General features: G+C 50.5%; 1 protein-coding gene across 1 annotated transcript; it reads left to right on the top strand.

The window, feature by feature from the left end:
* The first annotated feature begins 202 nt into the window (after nt 1-202).
* On the top strand, nt 203-6,518 carry KLHDC7A (kelch domain containing 7A). Its single transcript, XM_033114387.1, has one exon. It carries the CDS (start codon nt 583-585, stop codon nt 2,935-2,937), a length of 2,355 nt encoding a protein of 784 aa, XP_032970278.1. The 5' UTR covers nt 203-582; the 3' UTR covers nt 2,938-6,518.
* Nucleotides 6,519-16,009: the final 9,491 nt, after the last annotated feature.

Here is a 16,009-nt window from a genome sequence, read left to right on the forward strand (position 1 = left end):
AGCCTCCCCTGCTCCTAACTGCAGACCCCAACCCCCACCGTGGGGACCAGCAGACCCCAACAGAAAGGAAATCGACCTGGGCGGGTCTCATACTACACCTGCCAAGGCTCCACCTGTCCCACACTCGCCACACCCAACCCTCCTAGCCCAGTGGATTTGCAAGAGAAAATAAAGCACACACACAAATACTAACCAACCCTATGCATTTCCTGGCGTCGGGAGACTGTTTGGTCAAGAGTTTCCTCCCTCTTTGCGTGCCCGTTGGACAGTCCTAACATCTTCCAGCTGCTGCCAGCTCAAGAGGCTGCTCACAAGTTCAGCCCCCGGGCAGACTCCCCGTCTCACCGCCAGGGAAAGCATCGAAGGATCCAAGGAGGCCAGCGCTGAGATCTGCCAGCTGGGGCTCCAGGGGCCGCCCTCTGCCAGCTCAAAGTCACCTTTGCTCCAACTCCTCAGCTGGCCGGCTAGAGCCAGCCCAGAACCCTCTCTGGCTCAGCTCAGCAGGAACCAGGAACGGGCCCCTATTGGGCAATCATTAATCGGATTTTTGACATTCTTGAGCCCCAGGTCGGCTTGGGAAACATGCTTCCCACAGGAGGAGGAGCAGAAGCCCAAGGCTGGCATTTGGACATGCAGCTGACAGGCAAGCTAGCGCTATCCGCTGCCGCCCTGCTCCTGCTGACCGCAGCCTACAGGCTGTACAAGTCAAGGCCTGCCCAGGCCCCGCTGTGGGGCACAAACCCCAAGGCCAAGGCTGAGGAGGAGGCAGAGGGTTCCGGGCAGCCTGCCGTCCAGGGGGCCGCTCCTGGGGCACCATACCGCGAGCTGAGACGACGGAAGGGAAGCAAGGGCTGCAGCTGGGAGAATCCAGGGGGCTCCGGAGTCCTGGCAACAGGAACCTCTTCCCGCGACTTGGAAGCTACAGAGACTCAGAAGCCCGAGAGGAAAGGTGCTGGTGAGGAGTGGGGTGAGCAGTGCCCGGACTCTGGCCAGGCACCTCCTTGCTGCAGTGGCCAGGCAGCCAGAACAACTGATGGCGGTAAGCCAGAGCGGCCCCACCGCCCCCATCTGGGCAGTGAACCCAAAAGTTCCCCAGCTGCGCTCGCTGTGGTAGACGGCAGCAGTGTGGATAGTAAGCCTGTTCCATGGCGGGATGGCAGACTCTCGGAGCAGCCAGGAGCCGGGGAGGAGTCACCCCACCAGCCCTGGATAGCTCACACAGAAGGCAAAAGTGACAGCTGGGTCTTCACCCGCATGACGGGGGTCCACAGGGAAGAGGCTGGGGCCCTCCAGGCTGCCTCAGACATGGGCCTGGCCCTGTATCAGCAGGAGGGGGCCACCAACGCCTCCTACACCTTCTCATCGATGGCCCGGATTCGAGTGGAGGAGAATTTCATACAACAGAAGGTAGAGGGGATCAGGCCCAGGCTACAGGGCAAGTTGTATGAGTACTATGTCGAATCCACCTCTCAGGCCACCTCTGGGGGCAGGCTGGCCCCCAGGATAGCAGCTCTGGCTGAGGCTCCACCTCCTGTGCCAACCCCCCTGGGAACAGGGGCAGCCTCCGGAGGCAATGCCGATGACAGAGCAGGTGGAGCTGATACAGCCGCCTCCTCCCAGCCTACGCTGCCGCCCCCCGCACCAGGCTTCAGCAGGAAGGAGAGCCTCCTTCAGATCGTGGAGAACCCCGAGCTCCAACTGCAGCTCCATGGCTTTGGGGGACCCGCTGCATCCTGCCTAGACCAGGATGCCCCACATGACTGCCCCATATCCGAGGATTCTCCCGAGTCCAGCTCAGCTGGAAGCAGTGGGGAGCCCAGCCTGCAGCTCGTGGCTGGGACCAATTTCTTCCACCTCCCTCTCACCCCAGGTTCAGTCCCAGATGTCCACCTGGATCTGGGCAATTGCTACGAGGTATTAACCTTGGCCAAGAGGCAGAACCTGGAAGCCCTGAAAGAGGCCGCCTACAAGGTGATGAGTGACAACTACCTCCAGGCCCTGCGTAGCCCAGACATCTACGGGTGCCTGAGCGGAGCAGAGCGGGAGCTGATCCTCCAGCGACGGCTCCGGGGCCAGAAGCACCTGGTGGTGGCCGACGTGTGCCCCCAGGAGGACTCCGGCCACCTTTGTTGCTATGACGCTGAGCAGGATACCTGGCACCTGCTGGCCCATCTGCCCCCCGAGGCTGTGTCCAGGGGCTGTGCCATCTGTAGTCTCTTCAATTATCTCTTTGTGGTGTCTGGTTGTCAGGGGCCGGAGTGCAGGCCCTCCAACCGAGTCTTCTGCTACAATCCGCTGACGGCGATCTGGAGCGAGGTGTGCCCGCTGAACCAAGCCCGGCCACACTGCCGGCTGGTGGCCCTGGACGGGTACCTGTACGCCATTGGGGGCGAGTGTCTGAACACGGTCGAGCGCTACGACCCTCGCCTGGACCGCTGGACCTTCGCCCCACCACTCCCCAATGATACCTTCGCCCTGGCACACACAGCCACAGCATGTGCCGGGGACATCTTCGTCACGGGAGGCACGCTACGCTACCTGCTGCTCCGCTTCTCGGCCCAGGAGCAGCGCTGGCAGGTGGGCCCCACGGTGGGTGGCAAGGACCGCACAGCCGAGATGGTGGCGGTCGGTGGCTTTCTCTACCGCTTTGACCTCAACCGCAGCCTGGGCATAGACGTGCACCGCTGCAGTGCCAGTGCCCGCCTCTGGTACCAGTGTGCCACGTACCGGACGCCCCACCCAGACACCTTCCAGTGCGCCGTGGTGGACAACCTCATCTATTGTGTGGGGCGCCGGCACATGCTCGGCTTCCTGGCCGACCACATCTCACCCAGGTTTGTGCCCACGGAGCTGCGGAGCTTTCCCGCCCCGCAGGGCACCCTCCTGCCCACCGTCCTCACCCTGCCGGGCCCCGATGTGCCCCAGACCAGTGTCTAGTCGCCCTTCTGCTGGGCTCCTCCTACAAAACTGGAGGCAGAGCGCTGTCCACTGCTCCAGGGGTTGCTTCTGGGAGGTCAGGTGGCTGGGACTTTGGCCAGGAGGAGGCTAATGCTAGTCCTACCTCCTCCGCTGGCTGGGGCTCTGACACGAGTCTCTGCTGTCCGTGGGCTGGAGGCCAGTGTGAATACACAACTTGGGACTGCTGTCCCGAGGCTGCCAGGAGCCACGTCTGCAGGGATGGCCACCAGCTTGCCTCAGATCTGAATTGGGGGGTGGTGCCAGGACCCCAGCAAAGTTCAGGGTGGCAGCCTCATCAAAACTGTGATTCGTGTGTCAGTTGTCCCCTCAAGCTGACCCTGCTAGAGATGGGCGAGCTCTCTATAAGCTACCAAAGCCCCTTCCTAAACATTGGCCCCTGAGCCCCAACTACCAATGTTCCCAGAAGCACCTGGAGCACAGAGGTGGGAAAAATAAAAGGGGGTGGTTCTGGCACGACTGGAAGGAGCCCCGGGGGAGCTCCAGGGGCCCCAGCCAGAGGGAAAGATGGTTGGAGAAGCAGAAGCACTAAACGCTGGAGGACTTTTCCCTGTGGAGTAAATGAACCCCTTTACTTTTTCTCATTACCTGGAATTCTAGTCTGAGAAACCTCCATTTTTAGCAGGCATTTGACAAGGTATGTCTTCTTGTAGGGGTCTACTAAGAACACAGTTGATTCTGTATATGAGGTCTCAGGAGAGGCAGGAGAAGATGCCATCCAAGGGCCACCCGCCGCCTGGGCCCCTGCTTGGGCTCACTGTTAATTACCCATGACTCTCTCCCCAGATCCGAGAAGCCTTCACAATACAGCTGTGCAAGCCTCCCAGCCTCACATCTGGGACTTAGGGGCAGCCACTGCCCGTCAATCCTTCGGGGACGATGAGAGGTGAGGGCATAATTTGCCCTCCAGGCTCAATGCTGTCACCTGGTCAGCCTCGTCAGACGGGAGAGGACCAGGGAGGGGTGGGCCCGTAAGGGAGCTAAGGAATTAAAAGGTTCTAGAGCTGCATCAGGAGACTGGGATCGCCTTTCCTTTCAGGTTTGGTTGGTAACTTCTCAAAGGCAGGAGACCCTTCAACCTCAAGAAGTTACTCATTCTCCTGGAGAGAAGGGGGAAAGACTGGTCCAATCTGTAAGCACGGCCCTGCTCCATGTGCGAGGGAGGTGCACATACAGACAGGAGAGCAGCCATGCTCTGGGTCCCAGCCAGAAGCCAGGGGAGCTGGGACTCCATCTATGTGACAAACAGCATGGAGGAAAGAAGTGGAGATGGTGGGGGGCACAACAGAGCAGGGCCTGCCAGGTGAGAGAGAGAAGCATGCTTTGGACACCAGCGTCCCTGTCTTGGTGGAACAACTCATGTCCTTCTCTGCGTGGGGGATCAACAAGAGTATCTGGCGAACGTTCCACACAAGATCCCGGGGGGATCCAGGCGGAAGCTTGTGTTCCCTGCAGCTGCTGGGGCTGAGCCTGAGGTTTTATTTGGAAGATGCAGGATTGGAACGAAGAATGAGAAGGAGGTTGGCACAACAATGAGAACATTTATTGAACCCCACAAGGCCTAGGGCCTGGACGGTGAGGCTGCTGAGTTCATGTCTAAATTGGCGGCTGGGAGAGGAACGTCGGCTGGGACGAGGGCTGGCCCCTGGGGAGAGTGACCCCAATCCCCCGCCAAGGTCATGCTCAAGGTCAGAGTCAATATTCAGGCATGAAGGGACCCACGGGGTGGGCTCAGTGAACATGAGTAGGACGTGGCATTAGCATTGTGTTGCCAGCCTGGGGTGGGTTTGAGAGGAGAACCCCGCTTGGGAGCTGTGGCAGGTGAAGCCAGATCCAGCTCCAGGGAAAAGCCTCCAGTGAGGAGCCAGGCAGGAGACAGGACCACAGCAAAGCTGGGTAGTGCTGGGGGGGGTCTCCAAGCCAAGAGTGAATTAGGGATCGTTCTGGAAAACCTTTCAGAAGCCCACGGAGTACATCTGGTAAGGACTAGGGAAATGATTCCAGGGCTACGAGACAGCAAAGGTTGTTCCAGAACCAATGATGGCGGGTGTGGCCTTCACCATGAGGAGAAGAAGAGCTGAGATTTGGGCCTGGGCTGACATGCCCATCCTATCTGCCTCCCTGTGGTCTCGTGGCAGACATCACTAACTGCCGTATCGTCTCCTGTTGAGACCCTGCAAGGACCTCAGCCCCGTTTCAGCACAGGCTGTCACTACCACTGGATCAGAGCTGGTGTGTTTCTCAGCCGTGGAGTTGAGTTTAAAGATGAAAATGGCCAGGGCCACCATGGTGGAGCAAGGTGGTCCAGGGGGCCTGCACAGGCCATCCGGGGCCGTGATGGTCAGCATGCATTCATAACAGGTGGAGGCCAGGTACTATTCCTGGTGCTGCAGGTGCCTGCAGCACCCCCGGAGGTCCTTGCCCTAACGAGCTCACATTCTAATGGAGAAAAATAGGCAATTTTGAAAAACAAATACACAAGTAAATAGAACCCATGTCACATAAGTGCCCTAGAGACAGGGAAGGCAGGGAAGTGGAACAGTGTGACCAAGCCTCCCTGAGAAAATGACAGTGAGCAGAGACCCGAAAGGAAACCTGGGAGACGCACAGACCCGGCACACGGCCACGGCAAAGGAAGGCAGGCTTTGCCACCTGAAGGGCTTTGTCACACCAGTGGGAGAGGGCAGGCCTGCCTCCTAGGAGCTCCATCTTGGTGTGTGGAAAGAGTAGGAGCCCAGCTATTCTGCTTTAGCCTTTCATGTACCGGAGAGAATTCTGTCCCCTTAACATTCATAAAAGAGGCTCCTTGCCTGGAGACATTCCCAAGAGAGAAGAGTTTGCATGTTTAGGGATGAGAGTCAAAACAATTCCAGGACATCACAGATGCCATACGTGGGTGTGTGGCTGGGTGTCAGCCAGCCCACATTACTCCAAGAGTGCAGGGTCTAGGATTTCTACTTGACCTTGTTTAACACCTGGTCTGTCCACCTGTAGCCCTCAGCCTCAGCGTGATCTCTGTGTCACGTGGCTTCTCCCTGGGTCATCTGTCCTGCTTTTCCAGTAAAGGTTCTTTCTTCTTTAGGGAAAAAACACACACACACACCTTAAGTTTGGGTTGCTTTCTACATTGGGTTGCATTTCTACATAAAGGCTAACCATGTCATTATAGAAGAAAGAAAAATTGGAAAATAGAGAAAAGTATAAAAAAATCTCCCCAATTAACCCCCGCTGTGGTGTGTGTCCCTCCAGTCTGTTTCTTCTGCGTGTGGCTTTGGTTGGGCTTGATGTGTGCCTACGTGTGATTATGCTGAATATACAGTTCAGTTGCTTCCTTTTTTCACTTAGCTTTTGAGAATAAGCATTTTCCTGTGTTATTACAAACCCTCAGTAAACATCATTTCAATAGTTGCACAGTATTCCATCAAGTGGCTGCACCACAGTTTATTTAACATCCCTCCCTCCTGTTGGGCCTGTAGATTTTTTTTTCCTTTCTGTTGGTTTCTTTCTCTATCATAAATAAAACGTCCCTTGTTTTCTTGTTCCTCTCTGTCTGGGGCCTCTATCAATATTTACAAGAGAAGCCCAGCCTGAGTCTTGTTTGGAATAGCAGGATTGTTAAAACAACCATAGAAGCCACAGCATTTGCCTAGGGCTGGGGCCTGGGCCCCACTGACTGTAGGGTACAGGGCTGCCCTCGGAAACGCCCAGCCAGAAAGGCAAGGCTATCTGGTGGGGCCATCCCAGGTGCCCTTCCATGTGGCTTTCCTGGAGCCAGGGTGTAAGACAGAGCCCCTGATCTGTACATCCAGGCACTGGATGAAATGCTTTCAACGTATCACCTCATTGATCCTCACAACAACCCATTTTACAGGTGAGAAAACTGAGGCTCAGAAAATTCAAGGAAAACTTAACTTGCCTTCGTGGCAAAATCCAAAGACCTTCAGCTTCCTTAAAAGTATGCTTGAACCTGGCCTGCCCACTCCCAGTGTGGTACTCTTTCCCTTCCCCTATCAGGAGGCACTGGACCAAGGAGGTGGCATCAGCCGTCTCCTAGGCTACCTCCAATCCCTTCTTTACCCACACCAATCAATTATGCTCTATCTTTCAACTCTGAACTCAAAGCAACTTTTCTTAAACTCTCTGATCCTCATTACCTGCGTCTGTAAAATGGGTTTGTCACTGCCAGCCCATATGGACATTGTAAGAACTAACAAGAAAATTAACAAGCACTCAGCCCAAGGACTGTTTCAAAGTCTGTCCAGGAAAAACTGTTGTCTTCTGCAACGGGGCTGCCCTGAACCAGCTCAGAGCAGGCTCTTCTCGTATTCCCACTCCCCTTTCTCAGTGTCCCAGCCCCAGAGAAGGAAGGTTGTCTGACATTTAAGCTGCAGGGGCCTCCTCAGGTCTGACAAGGTTTAGGGTATGCTAAGTTATTCATATTTTGGACCACCCAGGTTATGAGACTCTGAGCCTTTACTCTCCTCTTCCGGGGATGGTGGTTAAGAATGGACCGGCTGCTGATTTGCGTTTTCCAGGCTCAAAACATTAAGCACTTTCCCAGACTGTCCAACTGCACAGAGGAGCTTCCGAAGCTGCTGAGAGCCCCGCCCCACGCCAAGCCTTGACAAGGTGCAAGGTGGAGGGGATTCCTCTGTTTTACAGTTTGTAAGAGCCACTCAGAGCAGCTGGAAGATACTTAGATATTTAGAGACCTGACAGGTACCCAGCACTTCCAGCCTTTGTCATCCTTACCTGGAAGGGCCTTGTGGCCCCAGGGTACCCCAAGAGTCCCCTGAAGCTGTGGCGCCAGCCCCGCAAAGCCCCCTAGGCATCCGGAGGCTGCAGGCAGAGGAAGGGAGATGAAACACAAAGGGAGGAGGTGCCTTCAGGGAGGGAAGATGAGGAGAGAGGCAGCCCAGGAACCAGAAGAAAGGACAGCCTGGAGCAGAGTCTGCAAACAGCTCGAGATGGGTTTTTTGAAAAGCGGGATGTGAGTCAACATAAAACAAAAATGAAAAAGCGATCAAGTCTGGGTTTCCTTTTTGTGTGCGGGAGGAGGTGGAGACATGGGTCTTATACCAATAATAACTCTGGAAGTCCCCGCACTGGGCTTTTTCCCACTATTTCCACATCAAATCCTCACTGAGACTGGAAGGGATTATTCTCATCACATAGGGGAGGAAATGAAGACAAGACATTCCACAAAAATTAAAAATTACTATTTAAGACCTATTGTAACATCTACCTTTGTATTATTAAAAAAAAAGTGGAACAGAGAAATGTCACCATTGTCAATACATTTATTGAGCACTCACAATGCTAATAGGTGTTCTACATATATGGTCTCATTTTATCCTCAGAACAACCGTAGTAGATGTCACAACTGGCCAAATTCCCCATCAATTTCTCCACCCCTTGAATCTGGCTGTAGGACTTGTTTTAAGCAGCTGGAGCGCTGGGTTTACTCTCTTTTGTGGCTCCTAGAAACCCCAAGACCACCTCCACGTGCACAAGCCTGGGCTAACCTGCTGGATGTCAGACACGTGGCCCAAAGGCTCATCGCAGTACCCAACGCTTGTTGTGTTCACTCGGAATTTCAAATCTACCATCGTCCCATTTCACAGATGAAATGAGTACGGCTCAGAGAGATCTCGCAGCTGGGATGTCAACACTCATCCTTCACAGCCTTGGAAGTGTGGTCTCGGATCCTTCCCATGGAAACCCCCACCCCTCAATCAGGCACCCCACACTGCACACACGACTCCCTCACTTCTTACTCCGAAGCCTGGTCCTACAGGTGAGTCCCAGGTAGGCAGCTGGGATGTTTTGTCTGCCTCTGTCCTCGGTACCAGCTCACAGCAGCCACGCAGCACAGTTCAGAGGAAGCCACAGCGGAAGGCATGTCCTCATTTGAAATGTACCGTCAGGTACCGCAGTTGGCTGTTTGGCCGTGTCCAGCTAAGCCTGCTTTCCTGTCTCCAAGAGGGTCTGTTTCATATCTTCTACCCTTTCCTCAAACACACACCCCCACATCAGCACAAAATGTGGGGGCACAGAGAGCCCCTCCTTTCTTGCAGTGCTGAACACAACTGCTCTGATGAATCTCAACACCTGCCCTCTGCACAAGAGTCCATCCCACTTTCGATAAGGGGCAGGTTGGCACTACCTCGGGAGGTCACGCCCCCTGGAGAAGCCCAACTGGCAGGGGTTGCCCTCGTGAGACATGTTAGTTAGCATGTCGCTAGGTAGACAGTGAGGTCCCTGGTGAAATAAACAAAGACAGCCATATCCTAAAACTCCAGGTTTTGAAATCACTCCTTCGCTCCAATATAAAATGTAACAACACTATGAGGTTAATCATAAAATTCATTTTGGCCTGACAAACGGAGCAGATCTGATAGATAAAGAGTGGGGTACTTTGCTAATTCCTTCAGGATGGGCAAGCAGAACAAACCTGGCAAACGAATTTCATTAGAAGGCGCCAGTTCCCTTCTTCAAACAGCTCCCCTTCCCCAAACAGGCAAGGGAAGGTATAAAAGTAAGAGCTTTTGCCTCAGTCACTGGGCACCCTCATTCGGGACCCCCTCACGCTTGCTCGGGAGCTCTGACCTTTTGCTTTCAGTAAACTATCCTCTTTTTAAAACTCTGCCTCTCCTGGGTCCGTGTTTCCATTCTTCGGTCTCACGAGACACGATCCTGGCCCACACTCCCTCCCTCTCTCCCTCCAAGTCCCTCACGTCATCTGGGGACTCACAGAGGAAATATTCCTACTTCACTAGGTGGATAACTCTGCTCTGACTTTCCCGATAACATCCCTTTAACAAAGCCCCTCAGCCCTCCCTACCATCTTCCCACCGGGACCTCCTTCCTCAGTGAGACTGTCCAGGAGTCATGCCCTGCTTTCCCTTTGCGCCCAACCTCTCACATTCCTTAGGACTTTGCACCAGAAACAGCCCCGCTGTGGCACCAACAACCTCCCCTATCTCCTGGGGGGGTTCTAAGAGGCATTCAAACAGGCTCTGGCCTCTCCACCTTAAAAAAGCCACTTTCCCACGATTGCTGATAGCGCAATAAAGAACGACTCTGAATACACTTTAGAAGGTTTAAAACACTACACAAGTATAATGCGTCTTTATTTGTCATGAGTGTCAAAGTGATGTGGTGTCTTTGTGTTCTTGCAAACAGTTTATCCTCTGAAGATTTGTGATAGTTTCTCCTGCGATCATGTTTATACTATCACATTCAGCAATCTTGACTTTGTAGAAAATATGAGGGTTAGCTTTAACCTGGCCTCGATTTGAATCATAATAAATCCTGAGAAAACTCTTAAAAAAAAAAAAAAAAAAGCTTCCTGTTACAGATCCCGTCTGATCTGAAGGAGCCAAAAGTCTTGGAACTTACCCAGACACATTTACACCCATGCCTGGAATCTTTGGGGCACTCAGTGACCCAAGTCTCGTGTCTCTAACCTGGACTACACGGGGAGGGGCTGGGGGATGGTGGCAAATTAGGGCAATAGCGACTTGAAGAAAACCCAGGAAAGTAATCTTTCGTACAAGTTGTCTTTTCTCTTTTAAACACATTTTTTATTGTGGCAAAATACACATAACACAAAATTTACCATCACAACCACTTTAAAGTGTACAATTCAGTGGTGTTGAGTACATTCATTATGCTGTGTCTGTTTTATTTGATTACAAAAAACATAGAAACATTTATTGTCCAATATATAATTGGAAAAATACAGAAAAGCCCTAAGAAGACACTAGAAATCACTCTCACTCAGAAATAATCGGTTATTGTTTGGACTTTTTTATTTCCAGTCTCTTATTTATTATTTGTAATTTTTAAAATAAATACTGAATGGGGTCTTACTCTGAACTTGCGGTGTAGCCGACCTATCAGAATATTGTGACACTTTCAAGTTTAAAAAAATACACCGCTGGGTTTCTTTTTATTGTGGTAAAATATGCACAACACAAAATTTACTGTTTTAAGCATTTTTAAGTGCACAGTTCAAAGGCAGTAAATGCATTCAGATCGTTGTGCAACCCTCACCACCATCCAGCTCCAGAACGGATTCATCACCCCTGTTACACACGAACTTCCTGTTCCCTCTGCACCACCAGCCCCACCAGCCCCTGGTAAGTCAAAGTCGTCTTTAACTTTGGAAAGCATCCCTTCCAAGGATAAAGAAGTTCTCTTATCAGCAGAGATAATTGGGAATGTGCCTTTAGCAGAAAGACACACTGGTTTTCATTCTTTTGGAAAGTTCCACAAACAATGCAGAATCTAGCTCAGTGGGATGCTTTGGGGCAAACGAATCAATAGCTTCTTCTTTCTCAAAGACACTGCCATTCCCTCCTCATTGCCATGGGGAAAGACAAAGGGAAAAACACTTCTCTGTTCTCTGTGAACCTCCTCCCATCATCCTACTTTGGGTGCTTTAACAAAAATAGTTTGGAAACGGCGGTGGTATAAAAAGTGTTAATGACTGCATTACACTGCCGGTCCTAATTATAAGGACTTATAGGGATGTAGCACTGAGTCACCGTAATTACACAGGCACAGTCATATTCTCTGCCAAGGTGTGCACACCCAGGGCAGGGGCTGGATTTAAGCAGCCTCAAGGGATGAGCAGAAGGCTTATGAAGGGTTGAAAGACCAGGGCTTGGGGTGTAAAAGGAAGGGTTCCCCTTCCAGGAAGCTGAGCGGTAACGACAGGGGAATGACAAGGCTAGCAAGTCAGCACAATTCGTCAGACACAAGTTCCATCCAGTGTGTTACCAAATCCCACCCTCTCCAGGTACTAGGGCTGTGATAACGAACAGGCTGGGCACGTTGTCCTGGGGAAGCCAGGCGTACTCAGGGGAACGTGCCCAACCACAGGTGCAGATGGGTATAAGCTCAGGGCAGGAAATAAGTGTAGTGTGATAGAGGGTGAGAGGGACATGCTTCATAGTCCTCAAGGGGGCTTCTTGAAGGAGGTGGCATTTAAGCTGTGATATGAAAGATGAGAAGGACTTGGCCTAAAGGGAGAGAGGGAGAAAAAGAGAGAGAGTATGCACGAGAGGAAGAATATTCTGGAAGGAAGAAACAGAAGAGCAAGGGGCCTGGGTCCTTCCCCAGAGGCCAGTGCGGCCAGAGAGGTGGCGTCTGAGGCCGGGGCCAGCCGGGCCACGCAGGGCAATGCCAATTGTCACATTGTCAATTGTCGGCTACGATAAGACATTTGGATTTCATTCTCAGCCTGAGGAGAAGCCCTCAGAAGACTTTTTTTTGTTTTGTCGGTTAATGAACTTTTTCTTTTAGAAGAACTTCAGATGCACAGACAGTTCCCATATACCCCACACCCAGTTCTGCCTGCTGTTAACATGGCACATTTGTCACAGCTAAGGAACCAATGCTCGGACACTGTCATTAACTGAAGGGCATGCTTTATTCAAATTCGCTCAATTTGTACCCGATGCCCTTTTACGGTTCCAGGATGCCATCCAAAATATTACATTCCTTTTAGACGTCGCATCCTGAGGCTCCCCTGGGTGGCGATGGTTTCCCAAACTTTCCTGGTTTTTGATGACCTTGACAGTTTTGAGGAGTCCTGGCCAGGTATTTTGCACTGTTCTGCAGTTTGGTTTTGTCTGAAGTTTTCCTCATGGGTTATGGATTACTCGACTGGGATAAGGAAGGAAGATCATGGAGGTGGAGGGCCACCGTCATCACATCTTATCAAGGGTGCGTGCCATCAGCGTGACGTCACTGTTGACTTTGGCCTTGAGCACCTGGCTGAGGTAGCATTTGTCAGGCTTCTCTGCTGTCAAGTTATTCTCTTTTCTTTCTTTCCATATTTTACCCTTTAGAATGAGTCACTGCCCAGCCCACAGGAAGGGGCAGGAAGTTATGCTCCGCCTCCTGGAAGGGGGAATAGCTCCATAAATTACTTGGAATTCTTCTGTACAGGAAATTTGTCTCTTCTTCCCCATTTATTTACATATTCGATTATCTATTCCTATCAGTATAGACCCATAGACATTTACTCTGTACTTTGGGTTAGATTCCAATGCTACCGTGGCTTATTTTGTTGCCCGAATTATTCAAGCTTTGGCTACTAGGAGCTCTGTCGGTTGATTCCTACGTCCCTGTGACATACCTTCATTGTCTCGTTTCTTGAGCATTTCCTTATTTTCTGGCATTTGTTTTTCTCCTGACCACTCCTAGAGTCTGCCACTTCTCCAAAGAGCCCTACTTCATTGTTTCAGTTTGTTTGTTTGTTTGTTTGTTTTGAGAATGGTGTTAGAAACCCAGCTCCAGGCCCTGGGTCTTCAGAGCTTTTCTTAACACAAATGTGGCATTATCTGATTTTCATTTTAAATGTGTCCCTTGGGCTGCTATGGACACATATACCCCACACCCAGTTCTCCCTGCTGTTAACATATTAACATGGCACATTTGTCACAACTAAGGAACCAATGCTCATACACTGTCATTGACTGAAGTCCATACTTAATTCAAATTTCCTAAATTTGGTGGGTGGCCTGGCCAGAGACAAAATGGAGATACCAGCGAGGAGGGCATTGTGGTCATGCAGGTGAGAGCTGTGAGGACTCACCTGGACCCTCAGAGTTAATGTGAAGATCATGTTAAACTAAAGCCATGTGATATTAACAGATGCAGAAAGAAACCTTAGAGCTTCCTTTTTCTCACTAAAAGCAGAAACTTCCAGGAGTGAAACTATCATAAATTTCTGTTTCTGCAGGAGTTTTATAGCCATGAAAAAGATAGAAAAAACCACTTGCGCTTGCATAAACAAACATTATCACAAATTTTCTCATCTCCTGTTTGTTCCCTTAGAAACCCATTTGTTCTTCTCATAAAAGCCTCTTCTCTCCCCATCTCTTTCCCAAACTTCAGCCGTTTAGCTAGCCACTTCTTTTGTGGGCTCCCGTCTACGTATCCTATGAATAAATTTTGTATTTCCTCCTGTTTCTCTATCTGTTGTCAGTTTAATTTGCATGCTCCCAGGCACTGAGCCTAACAGGTTTTTCTGCCCTAACAGAGGCAATGGCCTGAAATACACAAGGACACGAAGTCAGCTAGAGATGAGTCCTTATAATGGCAATATACCCACTCCCAGATTGTTCCTCTGCCCAGCCTACCGCTATCCCCAAGCCTTTAATACATTCATTCCCTTTCTCTTCACTACCCTGAATTCATTTCTGTTGCTTACAAGCAGGAACCCTAACCAAAAGTTCAAGCAACTTCACCCTGACTTCTCCAGTGGACTTCTAGAAGACAGGCTCTGGGCCTGGTGCATTTCACTCTCCCCCAACTCTCACACAGAACCCCAGTACTTGGACCATTCTTGGGAAATGCTTGTTGAGCCAGATTTGTGCTACGTACTCCATGAACAAAACAGTTGGCTGCACGATGAAGCACCATCCATGGGCCTCCAGGAGGCACCTTGGTAGCCCATTTAAGAAAATAAACTGTTTGCAAGTTCTTTCCCCACATTCATTTGCATGGCAACAATTAGTGTGCTAATTAACGTTGAGTCTTATCTGTTCATTAAAGTGAGCCCAGCAGGACCTCCCGTTGGCAAGCTTTTGTTGGCAGAAAGTTCAAGGTTCTCTGGTAGCAGAAAAGAAGCCATTCTCCTTTCTCATCAGATGTTTAATAATTCAGGAGGCTGCGGAACTTGGCTGACCCTCTGTCAATTGGCTTGCCTGAGCAAGGTTGGCTGGCACACGTCAATAGTCATTCCTATTGCAACTAAAATGAGTGAGAATTTGTAATCCTTCTCTCCCCGCCTGGCCTGGCTGAAGTGTGCCTTACTCCAGCAAGGAAGAGTTTATTGCTCAAATGAATAGTACCAACAAGATTTCAGAGGGGAAGGTTTAACCTACTTAAGAGAACACACTGCTTTCGGGCAATGAGTATCATTTGCACACAATGAATGAGTTAATTGCAAATAAGCCTTATTTCTGCTTTGAAGAGGGATCCAGCACTTGGCAACACTCCCCCGACAGTTACTTAGTATAGTTAGAATCGCCACATGTTCTTGAGAGGAATCATGTCACAAGTCACTAAAAGCAACCCCCTAGATTCAGATTTCTAAGTCATTTTCAGTGATTCTCACCAGGCCAGAATGACGCCACCTATAAAATAGAGATAATAGCTATCTCATAGGGTTGTTGCGAGAAGTTAATGAGTGTGTGTATGCTCATAAATGGCAGTTGAATTCATGGCCTTTCTCTCTGGCCTTTCCCCGAATTTGGTCAAATGAAGAGACAGAGTGTAGGCTCAGCTGCCGAGGGGGACTACGAGACGTCCCGCTGACTGATTCAACAGCCACTGCCGTGTTTCCCCGAAAATAAAACCGGGTCTTATACCGCATGTCCCTGAAAATAAGACCGGGTCTTATATTAATTTTTGCTCCAAAAGACGCATTAGGGCATGTTGTCAGGGGATGTCTTATTTTTTCATGTACAGCAATCTACATTTATTCAAATACAGTCATGTCATCTTCTTCTGGAACATTGTCAGAACGTACTAAATGCGTCCGTCTGCCTGATGATCTTAACTGGGGCTTATTTTCGGGGAAACACAGTATATTCAGGAAATAAGAACAGCATCGGCCTTTGATCTGGGCTCTGCTGCCAACCAGCTGGGCAATCAGCTGGGCAACTCTCTCCTGTCATATGAGCTGGGTGAATTAGCTTTATGGTTTCAACTTTAAAAAATAAATTTCTTTTCTTGCTTATATTCTCTTCAGCAGGAAAAACTTTTCCTCTACCCTCTTAGGGGTATAGCAGGGAGGGCTGCAAATTAAACTAACATAATGACATTGACAGAGGAAAAGGCACAGAATTTTACGTGTGTGTGTGTGTGTGTGTGTGTGTGAAGATCACAGGAAAGAACTGAAATGCAAAGAAGCATTTAGACTCGGGACTTACACTCTTTTAACAAAGGAAAGAGGGTTTGGGCTTCAAGGGACAATAAATTGTGAAAAAGTGACTGGGAAATATATAGGGGA

This window comes from Rhinolophus ferrumequinum, chromosome 9 (genome assembly GCF_004115265.2).
Source record: "Rhinolophus ferrumequinum isolate MPI-CBG mRhiFer1 chromosome 9, mRhiFer1_v1.p, whole genome shotgun sequence".
NCBI classification, from domain to species: Eukaryota; Metazoa; Chordata; class Mammalia; order Chiroptera; family Rhinolophidae; genus Rhinolophus; species Rhinolophus ferrumequinum.